The 14,690-nt window shown below is 38.5% G+C and overlaps 1 protein-coding gene across 5 annotated transcripts in view; it reads left to right on the top strand.

Annotated features, from left to right (window-relative positions):
• Window positions 1–14,690, top strand: part of sltm (SAFB-like, transcription modulator) — a 48,645-nt gene that overhangs the window by 16,581 nt on the left and 17,374 nt on the right. For 3 of the 5 annotated variants that reach the window (XM_041174826.1, XM_041174825.1, XM_041174829.1), the window contains 10 exons: window positions 1,569–1,605; window positions 3,018–3,489; window positions 4,176–4,222; window positions 4,815–4,945; window positions 5,057–5,206; window positions 7,049–7,164; window positions 8,488–8,663; window positions 8,845–8,939; window positions 10,213–10,367; window positions 14,344–14,524. In XM_041174826.1, the coding sequence (XP_041030760.1) occupies window positions 1,569–1,605; window positions 3,018–3,489; window positions 4,176–4,222; window positions 4,815–4,945; window positions 5,057–5,206; window positions 7,049–7,164; window positions 8,488–8,663; window positions 8,845–8,939; window positions 10,213–10,367; window positions 14,344–14,524 (1,560 nt within the window). The remainder of the gene's footprint in view (window positions 1–1,568; window positions 1,606–3,017; window positions 3,490–4,175; window positions 4,223–4,814; window positions 4,946–5,056; window positions 5,207–7,048; window positions 7,165–8,487; window positions 8,664–8,844; window positions 8,940–10,212; window positions 10,368–14,343; window positions 14,525–14,690) is intronic. The other 2 variants (XM_041174830.1, XM_041174827.1) reach the window with 1 other exon arrangement.

The following is a 14,690-nucleotide window of genomic DNA, read 5'->3' as shown; positions in this document are numbered from 1 at the left end:
GGAGATTATACCTATCCATCCGTTTGTGTGACGGTGAGGAAAGGACAGAGCCTGGTCATGTTATGGAAATGGCAATAAGCAATCTGGATGACGGATAGAATGTGGGGTTTTGAAGATTTGCTATGGGTTGAACAGGACACTGCTTTCTGCATGTAGGTTCTGCCAAAGATACACTTAAACCCAGCAAAGTACATTGGAAAGTGATCAAGAATGGGAAATGTGGCAGACCTTTCCTCTATTTCCCAAGCAGAGATCAGCTAATTCGATATATCTTCTCATCAAGTCTTTTTAAACCATGGGGGAGGGGCTTATACTTGTTTAGTTAACCATGAACGATATTTTAAAAATATTTCTAACTGTTAATAGAATTGCAGTGATTATTTGCAATTTTCTCAATTTTAAATAAACAAAAGCAAACCTAAAATTTTAATCAGCCTGGCATTTATGGCAGGAGTTTAATTGTTGATATTTGTTCTTTGGTTTTGTTCTGGAATTTCGAGTCTTCAACAGCAAAGGACGTTTGTTTTAAGTTTTTTTAAGACCTGAAGTTTGCATGTATGGCTTAATGTAATATTTGTTTGTTTAAAAAAAGTGTATTGCTGCGAGCAACTCGAGTTTTGAAATATTCATCGAAATTTAAAGATAAACTGCCTTTAGTCATTTTGAATGATGCTACAATTTATATTTAAAAAGGAGGCAGACTTGAATAACCAACACTATTTTAAAACCCCGTAGTTGATGCATTGTTTCTTGCATGGCCCTAAACTTCCTAAATTATTAGTCATACAGAAGTATTTTTTCATTGGTTAGCATTCTCTCCCTGCCCCTGATTAGCAGTGCTGTTCATGCTTGGGATATGCTTGTATGGGCACTGTATGTCTATTGCCTGATTGGTGTTTGTGTAATCATCAAGATAATGCTGGTAAGATTTTTCTTCCCCCTCGCCACACCCCAACACCCTGTTGCTCTAGCAAAACTTCTGCTAGCTCAATACAAACTGGATGTCGATATCTGGGACATTCCTGGTCTGTATTACTGAATTCCATATTTTAAGCATCGCAATTGAGCTATGTGGCAGCAGGCCGATGTCTTATTAATCAGTTGGTGCCTGTTTTGATTCTCAACTCCCGATTTATCAGTTCAAAAGTTCCACTAACAAAACTGACCTCTTGACCCTTTTATTTCATTTCCAGCTTCATTTTTCCTTCGAGTTGGTTCAGTATTGTTTTAGAACTGTACTTTTAGCCGTGACCCATTTGTTAGAAATATGTTGTTACGCTCTGGATCTACTCTGATTTGATTTTAATTTTGAAGCTCCAGATTTGCATAACATTTATCAATTTTCTCTTCTACAACTTTTCAGTGAAGCATCCTGATTTATTGCTGTTAGAATGAGAAGGGTTTCATTCCAAGTTCCAAATTGTGTATTGTTTTAAATCTAATCCAACCTTCATTTGGTATATTGGAGCACTCTGAAAGTGGGGTTTGGCTTAATTGTTTGTATTTGTCTAAATGTAAAAAGTTGTTAAATTCAAGAATTGCATTTTTTTCCAAAATGTCTTGAACAGATATTTCAGGAAGCAGAAGAGGATGAGAATGAAAAAGGTATGTAAAGGTTGCCACTGCCTTTGCAAAGTTTGTATCTTCCCTTCAATTTACTGTTGTAACTTGCACTACATTTTGACTTTATTAGAAATAGATGAAGGTTGGAAATCCATTACAAGGCACTAGATGTAACACAAAATGGAATTAAAAGACCCTCCTGTTTTGGAGAAAGTTAGTGTGCTAGGGATATTTTTTAAAATTCAAATTGTGACTTGTAAAAAGGTGCAATGAGTAGACTTGCCAGTTACTATAGTGCATATATGAATATGCACAACACAAACTGTTCATGATTTTTTCCCACTAATCTCTTATTTATAACTGCTTAATTTTATGTCCTGAATGATGATTTATTTTTCCATATTGAAGGAAAAGTCTGTGCATCCTCCCTTCATTGTGACTTATAAGACAATGTCAGATAAATAGAGTCCTTCAACAAATTGGAGAACATTGGATTATTTTGTGTAATTTTTTGGGTTGCTATTGGAACATTTTTTTCAGAACATGAGTTTCACTTTCATCAAATTAGCCTTCCAATTCTATAAATTGTGATCTGTTTCCACACTTGCAAAGTTGCATGGTTGTTTCTACTGATTGTGATATGCATTTCTTTTATTTGCACTACTAGAACTGGCAGGTTAGAATCTGAAGGGTAGAGATTCTGATTTTTGCAGTAAACAGCTGGTATAATGAACATAAATGGAGATGAAACGTACGAACGTTGCTCTGCTTTGCTTTGGAACTGTGGAGGACTCAACACAATGTAGATGTAACTTTGCGGGGGGAAAAATGTACTGTTGAAGACCATCACTGCTGTGTGATTTAGACAATACATGAAAAGAGATGTTGATTTTGCCGAAGACTTCCGTCCTGAGCAATTTGCTACCTATTCTCCATAATGTGATAAGAAGATGGATGAGTGGATTCTGAGATGTGTAGAGTATGGAATTATTTTGAAGATGGTTAATGCCTTTCACAATCCGGATGAATACAGTGGAGAAAATGGCTTGCATGGACCATTTCATCAGATGGATTTTACCACAAATTTGAGATGCTCAAATCAGAGGACCTTGTTGAACTTTGTTGAAGTGATGAATGCAAATGAAAACAGACCTTGACTGGAAAATGACAGATTCCATTATGTAGAAAGATTGCAATTGGGATTCATGCACCAAAGAATAGCACCTTCTAAGGATGTTTGTATTTCCATGGAAGACTTTGTAATTAAAGGTATTGCACATAACAACTTTTGTCACTGAGGAATTCAGATTCACATGCACCTTGTAGTTTTCTAACCTTCTTAATTTAGGTAAATTGTATTTCTTTTTAATATCAATGATAAGGTCACCTTCTAGGTAAAAGTTTTGACATTTAAACCTGTATTTTGCCATGTTTATTCCTGTTAAATCCCTCAGATGTAGATGATATAGATGACGGTTCTCGTGAAGTGTCTAAATCTCTACCTTCAGAGCAAGGCCTTGCTGAAGCTGAACAAATGGTTCAAGATGAAACTGAACCCAGTGCATCTTTGAAGGAAGCGGATGACGATAATATATCAGTCACAATCCAAGCAGAAGATGCCATCACATTGGACTTCGATGGAGATGATCTCTTGGAAACAGGTAAAACCTTGAAAACTCCAGAAGGTGAGAGTAAGACCAAAGCTGAAAAGGAATCCCAGTCCCAGGAGGATGTGAAGGGAGAAGTCAAAAATGAGGGAAAGAAAGAGAAAAACCATAAGGAAGGAAGAAAAGAGGAGGGGACAAAAGCAGAGTCAGCAAAGAAGGAAACCAGAGAAGGGTCCAGAAAGGCTGAAACTGGAGATAAAGAGAGAGATTCTTCAAAGAAAGGCCCCTCATCTTCTGGGGCATCCAATCAAGCAAAGAGGTTTGTTTTTCTATGTCAATTTATGATACTGAATACCAGCAGTAAGATTGGTCTTCATTTGTGAGTAATCATGGTTCTTCCACTGGCTTGTTAGGTCTCAGGTTATGTTACCATTCTTTTTAAGAGACTTAACATGACGCTTTTTTTAAAAAAACAGAAGCAAGACTGACTATGCTTGCATTTTTGCTAGTTTATTTTCCCGCTGCTCACTTATTCATTTTTTATATTAGATTTTTTTGTTGGATATTTACAAGATTTTTAAAAAAGCCTTGTGTTGTATTGATTCTGAACAATCAACACCTGTGTGAAAAACTCAGTCAAATAGAAGAATTCTCATGTATGGAATCAAAACAACCACTCCTGATTTACTGGAGAATATTGTGATTTGCTCACTGAATAGAATTGGCACAAGTCTAGATCTTTATTCAACTTTGGAAAGTCGATACAAGAGTCGATTTTGGAACTATTCTGTTCAAGTATAGGGCATGTTGGCTTTGGTACCTTTGTGGCCAGAAATCAGTTATAATTTTTTTAAATTTAGCGACCTGTTATCTTTCAGTTTTGGTGGTTTTAGGGGGAGATGCATTGTTTGTGTTGATAAATATGCCCAGTAGTACTTTGACAAATCAGCTCTACTTTGCTTGATTATTTGTTTGCTTTTTTCTAACATTGTTTTGTGTTCATAGTTCAAGTAAGGATTCGAAAGATAAAAGCTCTACTAAAGATGAAAAAGGTAAGATTAACTCTTCAGCCTTCAGAATGTGTTGTAAATGTATCTTGACTGTTTGCTTTGAATGTTGGAAATTATGTTAGAACATTGTTACAACTTGCATTTATATAGTGCCTTTAACCTAGTATAATATCACAAGGTGGCACACAATTTGACATGGCCCTAGAGATATTAGGACAGGTAACCAAAAATTGGAGAATTGTTCAAAGAAGCTCGGGGGAATTTCTAGAGCTTAAGGCCCCGGCATCTGAAGGCACAGCAGCTAATGGTGAAGCAAAGAAAAATCAGTGCTCAAGAGGCTAGAATCAAAGGAGTGCAGAGATGTATTAGGGTTTTGTGGGGCTGCAGAAGGTTACAGAGATGGGGGAGAGGTGAGGGAATGGAGGGATTTGAAAACAAGATGAAGATTTAAAAATTAAGGCATTGCTGGACTGGGAGCCAACATGGATCATAGAGCACAGGGGGTGATGGGTGAACATGATTTGCAGTTCGTGTGTTTGAAACATACATTGTGAGGTTGACAGTGAATATATTCAAATAATTTATTAAAATGATTGATATTTTATAGTTGTTTTACTTTTCATCCGTGTTATAGGGGGTGTTAATAGCAGTACTGGGAGTAGCAGTGGCAGCACTAGCAGTTCAACCAAGAACCTGTGGATTAGTGGCTTGTCTTCAAATACTAAAGCAGCTGATCTGAAGAACCTGTTCAGTAAATATGGCAAGGTATGTATTTTTGTACGTTTTTCCATGAATTGCGAATTATTAAACATTGAGAATATTTGTAAGCAATATTAATGAAGACTCGTGAAGTAAATTGTACATATTTTGTCTTAGGTTCTGAGTGCAAAAGTAGTAACTAATGCACGCAGTCCTGGTGCTCGATGTTATGGATTTGTGACTATGTCTTCAAGCGCAGAAATGTCTCGGTGTATTTCACACCTTCATCGCACTGAGCTACATGGACAGCAGATTTCTGTTGAAAAGGTAACTTTTTAATGTTTATGTGGCCCATGATTTAAATGTACAGGCTTTAATGCTGCATTTTTATAAGCAGAGTAAGAGGTGACTTAAGCATGTCCTTCAAAAGTACCAATAAACCTTGAAAATAATATAGACTTGAGCTAAAAGATTGACAAGTGGAGACCACCTTTTCCTGATCATTGCACACGCTCCATTAGAGTGTTCTGTTACTGCAAAAAGCACAATAAATATTTGAAAACATTTGGCTTTAGCGCACACTCAAATATGGGAACTGATGGGTTAATAGAATGGAGTTGGGAGAGAATACTAGTAGAAAGGGTTTAACAAAAGAGGCTGGAAATAAGGAGCGTTAGTATGGTAAATCTCCAAAACTGGGGATAGGAGAAATTAAGGTTTCAGTCGGGTTTTGTAGTAAGTCTAAATCTATTGAATGGGAAATTGATATCTGTTTACTCAATACAGAGGTATATTTTTAAAATGTTATAAACAGCCTGACATAACTTGGTGTAGAATCTTTTGGGGTGTCTTTTATTTAAAATCTTTAAACTGATCTAGAGGATGCACATGTATAAATGTCTGATGAAGACTGAATCAAGTTCATCTGTTATGCAACCCGCAGTGGAATGATTTGCGAGCACCCTAAGTCAAGGCTCACTTGGGCAAGGCTGGAATTAAGGAAATGAACCCCTCTACTCAGGAGCTTGTACCCTTTAGAAATGTGGTCTCAGCAGAAAAGAAATCCAGGTGGACCTACTTGAAAAGGGTAATGGTCCTGTTAAGTGCAAGGAGCAAGAGCATACCTTTCCCAATATTAATTCTTGAATCTGGTGCTAAAGATGTTTTGAATCAGACCACATGAATACATAGCAAGCACTAGGGGAGGAGAGAAAGAGAAGTATCAAGTGGGATTGGTTGCATGAGACTGGAAAATGGGGAAATGAGCAGTCAGTATTGTTCCCTTTATCTTTTCTGAATGGGCTGAAAATCTTGCTGCTTGTGGTATACAATAGAATGATTAAAAAGAAGGCTGTTTGAACCTCCAATTTTAATTATGAAAAATTTTCAAGAAAATAGATTACTCAATGTCAGTGAATATGCTGAAAATTATTGAGTATTGCTTGCTCAGTGTGGCACATTCGTAACCAAAGTATAAGCATTTCTCTGTATATATCTGTTGTCCAAAATATAAAAGATAAACTGCTATGCAGATTAAATGTATTTTAAATATACTTTGTTTGATTCTAATTTACCAGGGATTGTCTAACAATTTTATATAACCCAGTCAAGACCAGATGCAGTTTTCAGGTGAAACAGGTTTAGAGGCTGGGGAGCAGCATGAGAAATTCAAGACTCACTGGAAGTCATACATTTGATCCTTATCTTTATTTTTCCATTTAGAATGCAAACTATCGGTGTAAACTTGTCATGCTGTAGTTGTACCCACTGTTGTGGTGGTGGTGGCTGTGCACTGCCACAACTTAGGGACAGTGTTCTTGTATGCAGCATGGCAAAGTTACATGGCCAATTTCCATTATAAATGTAGTGAGCTGAAGTATATTGAAGAAAGTTTATAGTAAGTGCTTGCAGGCAGAATATTTTTATCATGTATTACAGATAACTATATCGTTTATTCCCAATTTCAGGCATTTTGATGCTCAAAATGATAATACTGGTGTGCTAATCCAAAAAGCTAAACTAGTTTTAGTTTTCTGAGAAAGACTGTCACATCTGAGTGTTAGCTCTTATTTTTAAAATGGGGGAAACAGCCAATCTGCCCATTACTTCTGAAATTATTTTTTTGTCTTTTTCAAAAAAAAAAATTCCAACTCATCTTTATCTGTTTAGGTTAAAAATGATCCTTTTAAAAAAGAATCCACAATAAAAGATGGAACCGGGAAAACGGGTTCAAGCAGAAGTAACAGTGATAAAAAGAGTTCGACGAGTGGAAAGACAACTAGCAAGTAAGTATATCCTAGTTTTTTGCTTCCAACTCCCCAGAATTTTTCTCCTATGCCTGATCTTGATGTTGTTGATGTTTTGATTGAATACGGCTCAGCGGGTGCTGATCACATTCCAATGTCTCGCCCACTTCATATGAGAGCCGGAATAGTGAGTGTCACTAGGAGTGGGACATCAAAGTCGAGCCTCATCATGCTGAAGCATGCGTACTTCAGTAGGAATTGCTAGTTAGCAGTTGGGAGCAGTATTCCTGACTACTTACTCCTTCCTTTTTTCGCTATGGTCCTGAAGCCAAATATATGGCTGTTGATATGCCAGCTGAGATTAGTTAACTTGATATTTATTGGGGCAACAGGGACAAACACAACGTGCAGATAAACATTAGTAATTAATACAACTTGATTGCTTTAAAAATTTAGTCCCATTTTGTTCAAATAAAGATGTACGCTGTTTTGTCACCTGTCTTGCTATGAATTGGGAAGATCGCTCCATTATTTATTGGTTTGCAGGTATCTTAGAATTCAGACCATCGTGTTGCTGCCAGCTCTCTGCAAGAGCAACTCACCTAGTCCCACCGCTCCCTTTTTTCCCACCAGTCCTGAAAATCATCTTTCAGATAATTATTCAATTCTTTTCCTCAATTGAATCTGTCCCATCCATCACATGTCCTATCTACTCAAAGGAGCTTTAAAAAGGAATAGTTGTGATGTGCAAGTGATGAGGTACTGGAATCAGATACCCAATAACCTAGCAGCAATTTTAAGAGTTCAGTTTAGTTTAGTTCAGTTTAGAATTATATTGACCAAGTTTTCACGTGCTTGAAAATACATTTTGCAAATCTTGCGTGCTTCCAGTTCACAGACCATAATGCCTGCTGTTAACATAATGGTCACAGTTCTAATTCAACATTTATCAATATAAATTGCTACTGCAATTAAATTTTATGTCAACTATCAAATTATAGTTTGAATCTGGGCACTAGACAGCTCTGTGGAGCAATTTTTTCTTTTCCTCCCTCCACAACGTGTCTCCCAACTCCATTTTTGTCTTATAAAACATTTGTCAACTGACTGAGAAACACCATTATGAATTTTGGTGTGTATAAACCAATCAAAACTTTTAATCGTTATGCATTTAGTTACTTGTTTCACCACATTTATCTCAATTTTTTTACAGTAATTTCTAACTTGCCATAAACAATACCATGGGAACTCCATTCGCATAATTATTATAGACAACACATATGCATTACTTTGGAAAGTTCTGTAATTATAAACAGACCCATTTATGTCAGGTGTTAAAATTCTTTTACCTTAAATATACAGGACACAAGTTTCTTCCAAAAAGGAGGATAAGAAAACTGAAAAACCTGGAGAAAGAAAAGAAAGCAAGGATGGGTCAAGCTCCTCAAAAAAACCAGAAAATAAAAAGGATGAGAAGGAGAGTGCAACGAGTAGCAGTCATGACCATACCAAAAAAGTGGATGAAAAGAAGCGAAGGAGTATGTATTTCTATTTATGACATAAGATGTAATGTGTATTTTGGATGAAGACTTTAATTGAGGGTGCAAACTGAGTTGTATACAAGTTTTCATGCATCCCTGTTTAGTTTCAATGAACTTCAAAAAGGAGTTCTTGGAAACATAATTTAATTAATTTTCCATGAATTATTTGATTTCATAGGTGTGAAGAGTCCTCATCGAATGGTGGTTATTGACAAGACTAAAGGTGAACCTGTTGTTAGTGTGAAAACTGCAAAGAAAGGCAAGAGTGAGCAGGTGAATATCGACAGGAAAAGGGTTACAAGTGTAACATGCTGATCATCTTTGTTCCATTTGTTATATGTTGTGTACATTTGTCTACCTATGTATCTGTTTTCTTGCATACCTCCCAACATCATCTAATACTGATGTGTCCAAACTTCCTAAATTAAAAGTTTAGTGTTAAGACACTAGCCAATCATTGAATATCTAAATTAAAAATTGAATTCTAAATTTAATGTTTTTAGATATTTAAAGGAATACTGTAACTCCAGATTAATGCAAAAAATATGATGTAAGACACCTAAGGGAGATGTTAATACTGCTTCAAAATTAATCATGGAAATGCTGAAACAAGAAAGACGTGGTAGAGTGAGAATTTTGGTTTCAAGCTAGTACTTAATTTTGGACTTATGATTTCAAAAATCGTACCTGATAGTTTGATTCCTCTATAATGAGGTCCTGGAATGAAACTGTCTAATTATTTCTTTAAGTATTGATATGGTTTAATTTTTGTATGTGGTCCTGAATCATTTTGGGAAGCCTGGTTCCATTTCAACTATTGTAGCCTTTTTACTTAAATTGGATCAAGATGGGCTATGTGGACTAGCTGCAAGCTTGTAATTTCCGACACGTTTAATTCTGAATCTTTTCCATGCTACCTAGAAGCAAGAGAAAAGTTGAATGGAAACTAGGCCTTTCTCAATTAGCAAGGGATAACATGTTCATCGTACCCTATCAGGCTGACATAATTGACATTGATAGAGGGTCAAGCGCATTGCTCCTGGTCCGCATTCCCAATCACAGACTTGAGGAAAAGCACAGACCTGGAGGGAAATACAATGTCAAGATATTATTCCCATTTAGCTCTTAATACACGTGGGTTTTGAGTAGTTCTCAAACATTCAGCTTTTCTTGGTTATCATAGAAAGATTTCTCTGAATTTTCTGTAGAACTGTGAAGATCTAATTTTTCAAGACTGTTAAACGGGCTATTTAGAAGAAGTGTCATACAGCATTTGTAATTTGCAGTAGGCTCAAGACACTAGAATCCTAACCTTGACTGTTTTTTGTAATTTGACTAAGGTGTTAGGTACTTCAGTATATGCAAACGAGGTGTACTTCTTGTTTTCCTGGGATATGCTACCAAAAGAGCTGCATTAATAAAATGGTGAACATATCTACTTTGATTTGATGTCATGGGAATGGGAGGACATAATACGAAGAAAAATGCGACAAAATATTTGAAGCTGTGATGCTGGTTTGAATTTTTTTTTCTTTAACATTTATAGGCATCTAGTTCAAGAAGCAAAGAGAAACACATTCCATCTAAACCAAACTTCAGGGACAGAAAGGATATTCTGCCATTTGAAAAAATAAAACAGCAAAAGATTCGTGAGCGCTTAATCCGATTGGAACGCATACGACGTGCAATAGAATTAAGAAGGTAAGTGGAACTTTCCAACTCATGAAAGGGAAGGTAGAATAAACTTGTTAATGCTGTGAATTTGCATCTATTTGGACTTAGTATTTATTTGAGATGATTTGAGCAATCTCAATATTGTCAGCCATTGTCAGTGGTTGTACACCCTGATTTGGAAGGTTGGGGGGGGGTTCAAGCTGCTTCTAGATACTTGAGGACTAAATCTAGGCTGACGTTTTGTCCAAATTCTGTCTTCCAACTACAAGAAACAAATCAAGAGTGTGATAGAATACTCTGCACTTACCCGGATGAGTGCAGCTCCAAAAACACTCGTAAGATAAGCACCGTCCAGGACAAAGCAGCCCAACCACCACCCTAAGCATTCACTTTCTCCACCACTTGCACACGGTGGCAAGATGCACTGCAACAATTTGCCACGGCTCCTTTGACAGGACCTTCCAAACCCACAACCTCTATCTAGAAGAACAAGGACAGTAGATGACGGGACTTCCAAGTCGCTCACCGCCCTGACTTGGAGCTATAGCGCTGTTAGCTCACTGTTGCTAGGTCAAAGTCCTGGAACTCCTTCCCTAACAACACTGCAGTTGTACCTACACCATATGGACTGTGGAATTCCGACCTTGGATCAGTTCCGAGATCATCTTGTGGCCCTGAACTTGAGGCAGTCAGGTGGACGGGACATCCCTGAGCATGGCAGCCAACTGGGAGGAAACTGGGTATCTGACTTCAGAGAGCGCAGTTCACAAGCACAGTGCAGAGGTACAACTGTGCAGCTTTTATTTCCCCTTTCTCCCTGCCAATAGATCACCATGTAAAAATATTTTTGAGTTATATATTTCACAATAACACACCATAAATTAGTGATAAAATTGTTTTTTTGCTTCTTTGAGTGTCTTCAATAAATTATTTGGAAGATTCATCCCTTTCCAATCCTGTGCATTTCAGTTAGGATTCACTAGGTGCTTCAAAAACCTTAAATCAGTGCTGAAATAAAACCTTCAATGCCTACAGAGATTCCCAGGTTCAACCTTTGGATACACACATACTCTCCCTCTCTTCCCTCCCTCTCCCTCCCTCTCCCTCCCTCTCCCTCCCTCTCCCTCCCTCTCCCTCCCTCCCTCTCTCTCCCTCCCTCTCCCTCCCTCCCTCACTCTCCCTCTCCCTCCCTCTCCCTCCCTCTCCATCCCTCTCCCTCCCTCTCTCTCCCTCCCTCACCCTCCCTCCATCTCCATCTCTCTCCCTCAATCCCTCTCCCTCCATCCATCTCCCTCCCTCCCCTCTCTCTCCCTCCCCTCCCTCTCCCTCCCTCTCTCACTCACTCTCCCTCCCTCTCCCTCCCACACCCTCCCACTCCCTCCCTCTCCCTCCCTCTCCCTCCCTCTCCCTCCCTCTCCCTCCCTCTCCCTCCCTCTCCCTCCCTCTCCCTCCCTCTCCCTCCCTCTCCCTCCCTCTCCCTCCCTCTCCCTCCCTCCCTCTCTCTCCCTCCCCTCTGTCTCTCTCGCTCTCCCCCCCCTCCTCTCTCTCTCTCTCTCTCTCTCTCTCTCCCCCTCTCTCTCTCTCTGTGGCCCCCCCCCAACTCTCTCTACACACTCCCCCTCTCTCATTCTCATTGCGTGGACAGAAGATGCAGAGCAATCAATTTATATTTTTTTTTTAGCAAACCTTGCGAAACAAGGCAAAAATATGAATTTTACAAACTTAGCTTAATTAAGTTTGGACACTGGCTGCCACCATATGTTTGGAACAACCAGTTAGTGATTCAAAGTTTTATGTGCCTAACAGCAATTTGTATTTATAAAGGGGGGCTTTTAAGTTAATAAACATCCCAAAGTGCTTCACCGGAGCGTTATAAAACAGATGACATCATGGAAGGAGGTATTAGGTCAGATGACCAAAAGCTTGGTCAAAGAGGCAGGTTTTAAGGAGTGTCTAAAATAGAAGGAAAGCAAGGTAAAGAGGAGGATACGATCCCAGAGCTTCATGCCTTGGTGGCTCATGGCACGACCACCAATGGTGGAGTGATTAAAATCAAGGATGCTCAAGTGGCCAGAATTAGACGAGTTCATAGAGATTGGAAGGGATGAGGTTATGGAGGGATTTGAAAATAAGGATGAGAATTTCCAAGTGGAGGTGTTGCTTAACCAAGAGCCAGTATAGGTCAGCAAGCACAGGTGGTAGGTGAACAGGATTGGTGTGAAATGGGCAGCAGAGTTTTGGATGACCTCAGATATACAAGGGATACTGTAGTACGTAGGTAATGGGTGCATTTGAATATTCAAATCTAGAAGTAACAATGACACAGATGAGGGTTTCAGCAGCAGATGAGCTGAGGCGGGTGGAGATGAACATTGTCACAGATGTGGAAAGAGACGGAGTTAGTAATGGCACAGATAAGTGGTTGGAGGCTTATCTTGGGGTCAGAGCAGTCTGGTTCAGCCTTGGAAAAGGATGAAATTGGCGGCTAGGGAACAGAGTTGGTCTTAGAGGACTGAAGGCAGTGGCTTTGGATTTCCCAATATTTAATTAAGGAAATTTCTGTATATCAGTTATTGAGTTTAGAGACATTGGAGGAGTTGAGGGAGAAGATGGTGATGTCGAGCTTGGTGTTGTCAGTGTACATGTGGAAATTGACATGTTAATAGTACAAAGTTAATGTCAAACCTCATTTAAGCTGATGATTTACAACAGCGCCTTTAGAACTGGGGTATGTTCGACTGTCTAAGCTGAGCTACAAAGCAAATCAATTGTAGTGTTATTAGATCACGGCCTGGAGTTCCCTCCATGAACACAGTTGGGAAATTAGATACAAAAATGCCTCCGTTTGGTGCCCATTTTGCTGATGTCAGGTTACTCCAATCTCATTAGACTACACTGAAATTTTAAATACACATAAAATCAGGTGAAACAATCAGAGCCCAAAGAAAGCACCAAACCCACAGCATATAGTTGTTCTTTAATTATGAAAAGGTAAGTTTCAACTCCTTTAGCCATCATTCATGCACAAGATGGATGGATGGAAATCGGTCATGTTCTGGTGTCAACAGTTACTTCATCCTATATTAAATGTACTAACTGCATTGAAACACAAATGCTGAGGCCACTTTGATTTTACACAAATGCATTGGTCCACAGTCTTGATGGTAATACAAGGTAAGGAAAGGGAAAACTAATGTTTCTACCCACTTACAGTCTAATAATTCCACCCATTTGAAGTGGCCGAGAAGCATTTACATTCACTACAGATCATAAATGCTGTAATTAAATTAACCCTTGTCACAAAAATTTTCAGACCATTTTGCCTTCGGCTACTCTCATCCCAGTGTGCATGCCGTAAACAAATAAGAATTCCTAGTGCTGCACTGAGGGACTGCTGCACTGTCTGAGGTGTTAATCAGGACCCATCTGCCATCACATGTGGAAATAAAAGATCCCATGAAACTATTTCAAAGAAGCACGGGAATTCTAGGCAGCATTTTATTCCTCAGCCAACGTCACAAAAAAAATTCAGGTTATCTGCTGATTATCACATTGATGCTTGTGGAACCTTGCTATGTACTAATCAGATGTGTTTCCTACATTATTACAGTGTACTTCAAAAGAGACTTCATTGGCTGTTAAAGGTGCTATACAAATGCAAGTCTCTTTTAATCTTTCTTTGTTAGAGGCTGCTGGAAGGACACTTTCTGCCTCCTAATTTTGGTTGGGTTTGAATCTGAGAGCTAGCCACACTAGTTTCTTTCATGTTCTTTTCTAATTTTTGACTGCAATTTTCTTATGATACATGTTTTTTTTCGTAGTATTGAATTCAAAAGTAAGATTTTTAAATTCTTATCAACAGCACATAACTAGCAATTACCAAGCTACACAATGCTAACATATTGCTTTGTACACCATACACATTTCAAAAACTTTCCATTTGACTTGGTGTAAGATTTCTGCTGTGCTTACTTTTCAGACATATAATTTTTTTTTTATCCAGGCGACGTGAAATAGCTGAAAGGCAGCGTCGTGAACGGGAGCGTATTCGCATGATCCGTGAGCGTGAAGAACGTGATCGCTTGCAACGCGAAAGAGAACGGTTGGAAATTGAAAAACAAAAACTTGAGAGAGAGAGGATGGAACGGGAACGACTAGAAAGGGAACGTATACGTATAGAACAGGTTCTCCCTTAAGCTTTTCAATGCAGATTCACATCTCAGTGTTTGATTTTGTACAGTTTGTAATTTTTTTTTTGCCTTTCTTCCTAATCACACTGCTAACCCCAAGCCAAGACAAAAAGTGTTTTTGTCAAAACGAGTTAACTTGGCTGGGTAGATACTGTGTTGG

The sequence above is a fragment of the Carcharodon carcharias genome, chromosome 26, assembly GCF_017639515.1.
Source record: "Carcharodon carcharias isolate sCarCar2 chromosome 26, sCarCar2.pri, whole genome shotgun sequence".
Classification (NCBI taxonomy): Eukaryota; Metazoa; Chordata; class Chondrichthyes; order Lamniformes; family Lamnidae; genus Carcharodon; species Carcharodon carcharias.
This window is presented reverse-complemented; position numbering and strand designations above follow the sequence as displayed.